The sequence below is a fragment of the Marmota flaviventris genome, chromosome 10 (assembly GCF_047511675.1).
Source record: "Marmota flaviventris isolate mMarFla1 chromosome 10, mMarFla1.hap1, whole genome shotgun sequence".
NCBI classification, from domain to species: Eukaryota; Metazoa; Chordata; class Mammalia; order Rodentia; family Sciuridae; genus Marmota; species Marmota flaviventris.
Genome location: NC_092507.1, coordinates 37,520,697 through 37,531,559, shown reverse-complemented (window position 1 = coordinate 37,531,559; position 10,863 = coordinate 37,520,697). Strand labels below are relative to the sequence as shown.

General features: G+C 35.3%; 1 protein-coding gene across 1 annotated transcript in view; it reads right to left on the bottom strand.

Annotated features, from left to right (window-relative positions):
- Nucleotides 1-1,539: 1,539 nt before the first annotated feature.
- Nucleotides 1,540-10,863, bottom strand: part of LOC114094070 (selection and upkeep of intraepithelial T-cells protein 8-like) — a 30,039-nt gene continuing 20,715 nt past the window's right edge. Inside the window, exon 5 of the mRNA XM_027937019.2 lies at nucleotides 1,540-1,844. Coding sequence (XP_027792820.2) covers nucleotides 1,540-1,844 — 305 coding nt within the window. The remainder of the gene's footprint in view (nucleotides 1,845-10,863) is intronic.

The window sequence follows — 10,863 nt, the reverse complement described above, 5'->3', positions numbered from 1 at the left end:
CGCAGGGTCTCTGTTGTAGTACCTAAGTCTTTGATCTACTTTGAATGATTTTTGTGCAGGGTGAGAGACAGAGGTTTAATTTCATTTTGCAACATATGGATTTCCAGTTTTTCCAGCACCATTTGTTGAATAAGCTATCTTTTTTCCAGTGAATGTTTTTGGTATCTCATGTCTAGTATGAGATAACCATATTTATGTGGGTTTGTCTCTGTGTCCTCTATTCTGTATCATTGGTCTTCAAGTCTATTTTAGTGCCAATACCATGCCATTTTTGTTACTATAGCTATGTAGTATAGTATAAATTCTGGTATTGTGATGCCTCCTGCTTCACTTTTCTTGCTCAGGAATTCTTTAGCTATTCTCTGTCTTTTATTTTTCCAATAAATTTCATGATTGCTTTTTCTATTTCTATGGAGAATGTCAATGGGATTTTAAAAGGAATTGCACTAAATCTGTTATAATGCTTTTGGTAGTATGGCCATTTTTACAATATTAATTCTGCCTATCCAGGAGCATTGGAAGTCTTTTCATCTTCTGAGGATTTCTTCAGTTTTCTTTAGTGTTCTGTAGCTTGCATTGTAGAGGTCTTTCACATTTTTTGTTAGATTGATTCCCAGGTAATTTTTTTGAGGCTATTGTGAATGGAATAGTGTTCCTAATTTCTCTTTCAGTGGATTCATTGCTGATGTATAGAAATGCGTTTGATTTATGGGTGTTGATTTTTATATCTTGCTGCTTTGCTGAATTCATTTATTAGTTCTAGAAGTTTTCTGGTGGAATTTTTTAGATCTTCTAGATACAGCATCATTTCATTAGCAAACAGTGATAGTTTGAGTTCTTCTTTACTTATTTGTATCCCTTTGGTTTATTTCTTTTGTCTAATTGCTCTGGCTAGGGTTTCAAGGATAATGTTGAATAGAAGTGGTGAAAGAGGACATCCTTTTCTTGTTCCAGTTTTTAGAGGAAATGTTTTCAATTTTTCTCCATTTAGAATGATGCTGGCCTTGGGTTTAGCATATATAGATTTTACAATGTTGAAGTATGTTCCTACAATTCCTAGCTGTTCTAGTGTTTTGTACATGATGGTGTGCTGTATTTTGTCAAATGATTTTTCTGCGTCTATTGAGAGGATCATATGATTCTTGTTTTAATATGATGAGTTATGTTTATTGATTTCCATATGTTGAACCAACCCTGCATCCCTGGAATGAATCCCACTTGATTATAGTTCAGTATCTTTTTACTATGTTTTTGTATGCAATTTGCCAGAATTTTATTGATAATTTTTGCATCTATGTTCATCAGGGATAGTGGTGGCTGCAAAGGCAGCGGCAACTGCAGCTGTGGTGTGTGTGTGTGGGGGGGGGGGGGGGGCGCAGTGTCACGGGTGATCTCCAGAGGAAGTCAGCAGCAATGTCAGCTTCAGTTGCATCCCAGGCAGCAGTTTCTTCTGTGGCAGCAGCATCCAGAAAGAAGACCTCCAGGCAATCTCAAGCTGGCAGCAGTGGAATCAGAGGCAGCAGCAATGGCGGTAGCAGTTCAGGCTGTGGTAGATTGACATGAGACTTCCAGTTCAGGGGCAGCAACCACAGCGGTTGTGTTGGAATTCGCATCAGAGGTAAAGGAAGCGGTGCTCAGAAAAGAGATCTCGGGGGAGCCTGTGGCAGTGTCCTCTGTGGCAGCATCTTCTGCGGCAGCGTCTTCTGCGGCAGGGGCTTCTGCAGCAACAGAGTCTAGGGCAGTGGCAGCTGTGGCAGCAGCTTCTGCCACAGAGGCTTCTGCTGCAGTGGAGTCTGCAGCAGCGGCATCTTCCTCAGCGGCAGCAGCAGCAGCATTGGCAGCAGCTGTAAATTGTTGTTATAGGACATTATTTAGGGGCAAATAACAAGAAAAAATGTCTATATATATCCAATACAGGCACAATTTAAAAAATATGTTTTGGTCTGCAGTTGGTTGAATCCGTAGATATGAAATTTGCAGATACAGAAGGATAACTGTATTTTCAAACTATTTTCTTTAAGTAGCGTTGACTTGAAACTATACTATAACCTTTATTTAAAATTAATGGTTGAGTTCTAATTGAATTATTTATTTCTTGTATATTATTAACATTTTTAATACTCTTATTTCCACTTGGGAAAATTTTTTCTTGGTTTCAGAGACACAAGAGTCACTTCATTTTTTTTTCATTACTTGACTATTTTTTGCTTTTACTTATGAGATATTATTTGTAATGGGTAAAACTATGAACTCAAAACACTTTTACTTTTATACTTCAATGCAGTTTTTTCCTTCTAACAGTAATACACATAATATTGTCAATTTTGATTTAATACTATGGCATTAAGGAAAATTTATCAGAAAAACAATGGAAACTATTCATGATATTATGAACTGCAGTTTTATTACAAGAAGTGTTGGGGCAATCTTATATTTGATGACATGTTAGTTCTCATTCATATCAGAAACAATATTTGGGGGATAAAATGGGAATTATCTCCAAATTGATACCAATCACCTATGACTCTATGGCTGAACAAAATTGTAAAATGATTAACTTCTTTCAAGAAGGCAGAGTAAAGGAGTCAAAAAATTTTCAAGTAGATTTAAATCTTAAAAATTTTCAGTGAATGAAATAATGTAAAAGCAAGATAAATTGATCTATCTAGGAAACAGTGTAACAAAATGTGCTTGCAGAGAACTAAATTGCATTCTTTTGGGGAGGGTGCCAGAGACAGAGGCATCAATAGAAACACTGACCCATATTGCAGGAAGAGAATAAAAAGCCTGAAGAGCACAATTGTGGCTCTGTATATTGTTAACTGAAGGACAGGGCAGAAGCAGCCAGAGTCACTCTTATTACACACTTGAAATAGAAATAAGCTAACTCAGAGAGGGGCAGACTACAGCTTATCCATAGAATACTAATACATAACTTAAACACAATTGAGGTTTAACCTTTTTTTCTCTTGGGAAGCAGGGTGAAGTTTGGCACCACAAGTCATAAAGTAGAACCTTATAAGGGAATGTAAAACAAATCTGTACAAGAAGAAAGTTTCCGAGTCATGATTCTTTATGTTCACTTACCTTCTAGGTACTTTATTACACCAGTGATTAATAAAGTGGAATATAACATCACAACACATATCATAATTGATATAGTTTTTATCTGGCTATTGTACAAGGAAAATAAAGGATCTGAAATAGAGACTGAGGAAAATAAAAAAAAATTAGGAAATTTGTGAGACAACATACTACAAGAACAATAAAGAAAATAATAAATGAAATACTTAAATGATAGGTAAAAACTCCCCAGATCTATGGAAATATATGAACATCCAGGTACATGAAGCACAAATATTTCTAATTAGGTTCAACATAAAGACTTCACAAAGAAATAAAAACAAACTTTCAAAAATAAAAGTCAGAGGACACATATTACACATTAAGCATAAGCAAACTACAGCATGTACTATCACACTTTTTTGCCAATTATTTCTGTGCAAGATATAGAGATGTAGATAATATTATATGAGGAAGAAGCGTGCTGAGTCATCTCTGAAACCTTAGCATTGAAAGCAACATTTGGCATTCAGATGCTAAAAAAAAAAATAAGTATAAATGAAAGAAAATTCTGGAGCCTCAAACACAAAAACTGAATGTACATATAATTAATGGAGTTCAGAAGCCAACTTGTGGCCACAAGATAACCAGCATTTTAAAAAATTAATATTAAGAGAGATTACAATATGACCAAATACAGAAGACCAGCGCTGACTCCTTTACAGAGAAGAACATAATTAATACTTGCTTTATCAGATGGGTGACAGAGAGAGTATTGAAACTCAGCAAGAGAAGGACAGTATTCCTTTAAGACATGGAGACATGGGATGGTAGCATAGAGGGTGGAGCAGAACATTGTGGACACTGCTAACCTGGTTCCCTCATAAAGGGGACTCCTTGCTGTGAGGGATATAGATGAGAAGGTGTCACTGGACCCTGTCATGGACACTGATAATCCTTGTAACAAAGGAGCTTTCTAATCATTAATGGTCAGAGCCTAGTTAGAAGAGCAGTATGGGTTCTCCATGTAGCTTTTCTACAGAAAAGAAACTTACATTTCCTCTCCTTAACACCCAGAGCTCAGGCTTCTGAGTGACTGTAAAAATGTTATTGTACTAGGGGTCAGAAGTCCCAGTTATTTCCATTCCGGAAGTCCTATAAGCATTCCACCATGGAGTACAAAAGGTACTCTATGAATGTTATGAACCCAACCAGATCCATCCATGCAGCTATGATCCCAGTATGAAGTCCTGCAGTGTTCTGCATGGCACAGGGTGTTAGCCCCAATATCTGAAGAACCAAAGTGCTCATGCTCTGGGACAGGAAATATCCCTTACACACATACATACATGTGCATGAACATATACACACTGTCTCTGACTGACTTTGGGACATGGTATTTCTGAGGATGGGGATGAGCTTGCCTTGCTTCACAAGTGTGTACAACTAGTAAGACTGGAGGTAAGACTTCTTTACTGCTTATTCCCACTGCCATTGCTTCCAGCCTCAGCAGCATATGCCACTGGGAGCTGGAAGATGTGCCTCTCACTGGTCTTCATTGACATCAGGCTAACCTCTACAGGGCCAGAGAATGAATTCAACATACTTCATAGCTGAAGCTTCACCCTACAACTAGCAGCAGCCCCAGCTATTAGTGGCACAAACCCCTGCATTTTCTAGAGCTATATCCCCAAAAACTATATCTTGGTACTTTTTTTGCTCAGAGCCAGAGGTCTCTGTTGACAATGGAGATTGATCCAGTGGTACCAGAAATATCCATTATCTTTCATGTCCCTGGTGCCACCACTCCAATCACTGAACTGGCCATACAGAAGTTGTCTCAACCCTACTTTTTGTAGGGTTCTTTATGCACTTCACCCTCCTGGGCTGCTGAAGTGCCTAACACCTTTTCCTTCTGACCACATTGCTGCTTCTACCACACCCAAAGCCATTGGTTATAACTGAAGAACCTTTAGAGAGACTGTACTTCCATGTTAACCTGGAGCCAAAGTCAACAGAATCTACCAAAATGACACCCAAAGACACATCTTCAGGAGAAAGCCTATTACAATAGTCGCCTTATAAAATTGGTAGAAACAATTGACTCACCACATAGATCAATGTAGGGACACAGGACATTTGAAAAAGTAACATAAAATGATTATTTCAAAGGAACACACTCTAGCAATAGGGCCTAAGAAAGGTTATTGATGAAATGCCTGGGGAAATTAAACAAAATGTTTCTCAGGAAACTTAATGAGATGTAAGAGTATATAGAAGTACTTTAAAATTAAGTTAGGAAAATAAATTGTGATATGAGTGAGAAATTCATCAAATATGTAAAGATCACGAAAAAGAACCAAACAGAAACCTTAGAGCTGCAGAAGTCAACAAGTCAAAATATAGAGTCAATAACTTCAACAGCAACTTATATTAAGTTGAAGAAAGAATTTCTGAACTTGAAAGTATTTTGAAATATCACAGATAGTGGGTCCCCATAAAAAAAGCAAAAGGTAAAGAAAATAAACCAAAAAGAAAAAGGAAGAAAAAAAGGATTGAGTAAGCCTCTGAGACCTTAGGACATTATTAAATGAAAAATAAAAATCTAATTTTGTGAATCCAAAAGGCTGGAAGAAAAGTATTCTAAACATATTTATAAAATAACAGCCCAAAACTCACATGATCTTAGAAAAATATAGATGTCCAGGTATAAATGATTCAAAGGGCACAGAATAAATTTGATCAGAAAAATGCTAACTATAGCATATTATATCAAACCTGTTAAAAATACAAAAGATAAAGAGAGAATCTACAAACAGCAAGAGAAAAATCAATGCATATTACTTTTAAGGGAACACTCACTAGACTAACTGCTCATATCTCAACAATTTATAGGCCAGAAGGGAAGAGGAAGATATATTCTAAGACCTGAAAGAAAATAAAAACTGATAACCAAGAATACTATATCTACCAAAGTTAGCCTTTATATATAATAAATGTTATCAAGATTATAAAAACAGAGAATTCATCACAACCAGACTGGTCTTATAAAAGATGCTTAAAGTGTAGCAAGAAATGAGGGTGCCACAGACCCAAGGGATAATTCCCAAAGTCTGAGCCCTGAGCACAGCATGGCTTTTACTTTTATACATAAATAAGTTTGGGGTACATCAAGGCAAGAGTGTTGGTGCAATTGTATGGGAGGGTGTATTCTATATTGCTTATATGGGTATAAGCTTGTTAACAATCTAGGTACTCTTAACAGCTTAGGAACTTTTATTGCACTGAGCCTAAAGTGGGTTTGTTCTGTCCCTACAACTTTGTCTTTTGCTTCTGCTACTATAGTTATGTTTTACAGATACCTGTTAACTGCTGCAGCCTCTATGGTTAAATGGCAGTAAACAGAGCTGCTATGTGTCAATGTGCAAAACCACTGCCTGTCAGCTCTTAAAATGCTAAAATTTCCCATCATATTCTACCACAAAAGGAATTATACATCTAGAATGAAAGAAGGACAACTATCATGAAAATTCATGAAAGTATAATGCCCACCAGAATAGCACATCCACAAAAGAGAAACAGAAAAGAATCAAACTTCATCAATACACAAAACCACCAAACTACCAAGATGACTAACATAAGAGAAAGAGAGGAACATAGGACATTCACAAAGTAGAAGAAAATTAACAAAATTATGAGAGTGAGTCTTTACATATTGCTAGTAATTTTGAATATAAACATAAATTCTCCAATTAAAAGATATAGTCTGAGTTGGGCATGGCAGTACCTTCCCATAATTTCAGTGGCTCAGGAGGCTGAGGCAGGAGGATTGTGAGTTTAAAGTTAGCCTTAGCAAAAACAAGGTGATAAGCAACTCAGTGAGAACCTGTCTTTAATAAAATACAAAATAGGGCTGGGAATGTGACTCATTAGTCAAGTGCCCCTAAATTCAATCCCAGGTAACCGCCCCCTTCCCAAAAAAAAGATACAGATTTGTTGAATGAATAAAAATACAAGACCTAATGATATGCTGCCTATAAGAAACTCATTTCACCAGTAAATATGCACATAGACTGAAAGTGAAGGGACTGAAAAAAGACATTCCATGTAAATGGAAACCTCAATCAAGCAAAAGTATCTGTGCTTACAAAATAGTTTTTTAAGACAAAAGTAAAAGAGACAAAGAAATTTATTATATAATAATTAAGGGATCAATTCAACAAGAAGTTATAACAATTGAAAAGAATATTTGCTGGGGCTGGGGATGTGGCTCAAGTGGTAGCACGCTTGCCTAGCATGCGTGAGGCACTGGGTTCAATTCTCAGCACCACATAGAAACAAAATAAAGATATTGTATTCAGATAAAACTAAAAAATAAATATTTTTTAAAAAGAATATTTGCACTTAATGATAGGGTTAATACTAGTATATCTAAAAGGAGAGATAGGCTTGAACACAATAATATATGGGGATTTCAACACACCATTTCATCAAGGGACAAGTCATCTAACAAAATATCAATATAAAAACATCAGAGATAAGCTATATTATAGATCCAATAAAGTCAAGAGTTATACACAATCCAACAAATATAAAATACAAATTATTCTCATCAGTCAATGGGTCATCCTCTAGGAAAAACCATATACTAGGTCATAAAAGGAGTTTCAAAAAACTAAAAAACTGAGATCATATCATATATCTGTTATGATCACAATGGAATAAAATTAGAAATTATCAATAAAGAAATTTTAAAAATTGTAGTGATACAAGGAAACTATCTGACATGCTATTGAGTGAAAAGTAGGTCACTGAAGAAGTCAAAGGAAAATTTAAAAGCTTGAAACAAATAAAAGTAGAAATGCCATACTAAGACATATAAAATACAGCAAAAGCAGTACTAAGGAAAGTTTATAATAATAAAGATCCACATAAAAAAAGATTTCAAATCAACAATCTAATAATGAAATTCAAGAACCTAAAATAAACCTACCCAAACATAAAATTAGAAGGAAAGAAATAACAAATATGAGAGCATAAGTGAGTGAAATGGAGACTACAAGCAATATAAAAGGATAAAATCAAACATGAAGAAAGGTTTACACAGGTGACTATAAGTCATGGAAACCTACATGGCTCTCCTCCTCCTCCTCCAATTCTGCTGCTTTCTGGATCACCTGAGAGAGACATGCCTGGCCAGGAATTCAAAAGAGCTTTGGCAGGAGAGATTGAGTTTGGAGAATGATCCCAAAACCAGGAAACATGGGGCCTACAGGTGACATAGTGGATTAAGAATTAGCTCCTTCACCACACAAGTGGAACCAAGGGAGATCACTGGGGTGTAGTTTTCCAAAATGAACTGGGAATCACTGGGCCCTGGAGGTGTGCTAATTTAAAATTTTCAGACCAACTTATATTCAGTGAATAAGCTGGAGCCTAGATAAGCCTAAACCCTTTCTTCAGAGCATCTGCCTACAGCATTACCTTTCTAACCACAACAACCACACCCTGAGGGTAGAAAAAGCATCCACTCCAGATGACCCCACCTAGTACTGCTGAGAAGGGAAGCTGAGAATCTTTTGAACTCCAACAGAAACAGTTCTTCCAAGAAACACAAAATAACATGAAAAGAGTAAACTTAAGATTTATTGGGACAGATGAAGGCTCTGAGATACAAACCAAAGGAATGCACAATCTCATCAATGAAATGATATACAAAAAATTCATACATAAAGAATGAAATGAGAAATCAAATGCAGAAGGCTTATAGGACCCCAAATGTACAAAATTACAGTAGACCCACACCAAAGCACATTATTATGAAAATGCTTAACATAATCAATGATAGAATTTTAAAGGCTGCCAGAGGAAACTGACAGGTTACATTAAGAGGGAAATCAATCTTGATCTCAGATTTCTCAACTCAGACCCTCAAAGCTAAGAGGTCTTGGAATATTATATACCAAGCTCTAAAGGAAAATGGATGCTAGCCAATAATACTATATTCAGCAAAAAATTAAGCTTCAGAACTCATGATGAAATAAAAAACCTTTCATGATAAAAAAGCTTTAAACAATTCACAACTAAAAACTTGCACTACAAAACATACTCAATAAAATATTTCATGAAAAAATGAAAAATAAAAGTGAAAAACCAGCAAAGAGAGTAACTACACTAGAAGAATAGTCAATCAAAAGAGAAACTAGCTCAAATTACAAACAAAAAATAAATAAAAATTATAGGGAATAAAAATCACTTCTCAATAACAACACTGAAGGTAAAGCATACATTCATTAGTCAAAAGACATAGACTTTCAGATTGGATTAAAAAACAAGACCTCAAAATATCCTGTCTTTAAGAGACTCAGCTTATAAGCAAAGGCATCCACAGAGTGAAGGTTAAAGCATGAGGAAAAACATATCATTTAAATGGATCTCATAAATAAGCAGGGGTTTCTATCCTCATATCAGATAAAATAGACTTCAAGCCAAAGTTAATCAGAAGGAACAAAGAAAGATATTTCATACTGCCTAAGGGACTTACACATCAACAAGACATAACAATCATAAACATTCATGCCCCAAACAATGGAACATCTACATTCATCAAACAAACCCTTCTCAGTTTCAGGAATCAAATAATAATAATACTGAGTGAGGTTAAAATGCCTCTCTCACCACTGAAGATACTCCAAGCAAAAAAATTATAAAGAAGCTATAGAACTAAAAAAAAGTACAATAAATAATTTAGACTTAACAGACATATATAGAATATTTCCTCTATCAATGATTAAATACATTTTCTTCTCGGCAGCACATAGATCCTTCTCTAAAATAGACCATATGTTATTCCACAAAGCAACTCTTAGCAGATACAAAAAGAGAATAGAGCTGGTACCTTTAATTCTATCATATCATTATAAAATGAAACTAGAAATCAATGGTTAAATAAAAATAGAAGCTACATTTATACCTGGAGACTAGATAATATGCTATTGAATGACTAATGGATAACAGAAAAAATCAGGGATACATTTTTTTTTAAAAATGCTTAGAGGTGAGGTGAGTGAGGGACACTATAAAGGCAGTTTTGAGAGGAAATTTCATTGCATTGAGCTTATTCATTAAATGAATAGAAAGTCTACAAATAAATAACCTAACATTAATTACATCTCAAAACCCTAGAAAAAGAAAAACAAATCAACACCAAAAGCAGTAGCAGACAGGAAGCAATGAATTAGGGCCAAAATCAATGAAATTGTGGCTCTGTGATAGAGCACATGCCTTGCATGCATGGGGCACTGGGTTTGATCTTCAGCACCACATAAATAAATAAAACAAAATTATTGTGTCCATCTACAACTAAATTTCTTTTAAAAAATCAATGAAATTGGAACAACAAACATAAAAACAATTCAAAAGTTGTTGAAACAAAAAGTTGGTTCCTTGAAAAACTAAATAAAATTGATAAATCCTAGCCATGTTAAGAGAGAGAGAGAGAGAGGAGAGAGAGAGAGAGAGAGAGAGAGAGAGAGAGAACTCAAATTACTAAAAGTCCTGATAAAAAAGGAAATATCAAGATGCACACTACAGAAATACATATAATAATCAGAACCCATTTTGAAAATTTATGCTCTAAGTAAATAGAAACTTTTGAAGATATTGACAAATTTCTAGAGACACATGGCCTACTCAAATTGAATCTGGAGGACATAGAAAAATTAAACATGCAATGAAATCGAAGATGCCATTAAAATCCTACCAACAAAGAAAATCCCAGGATGAGATGGATTCTCAGCC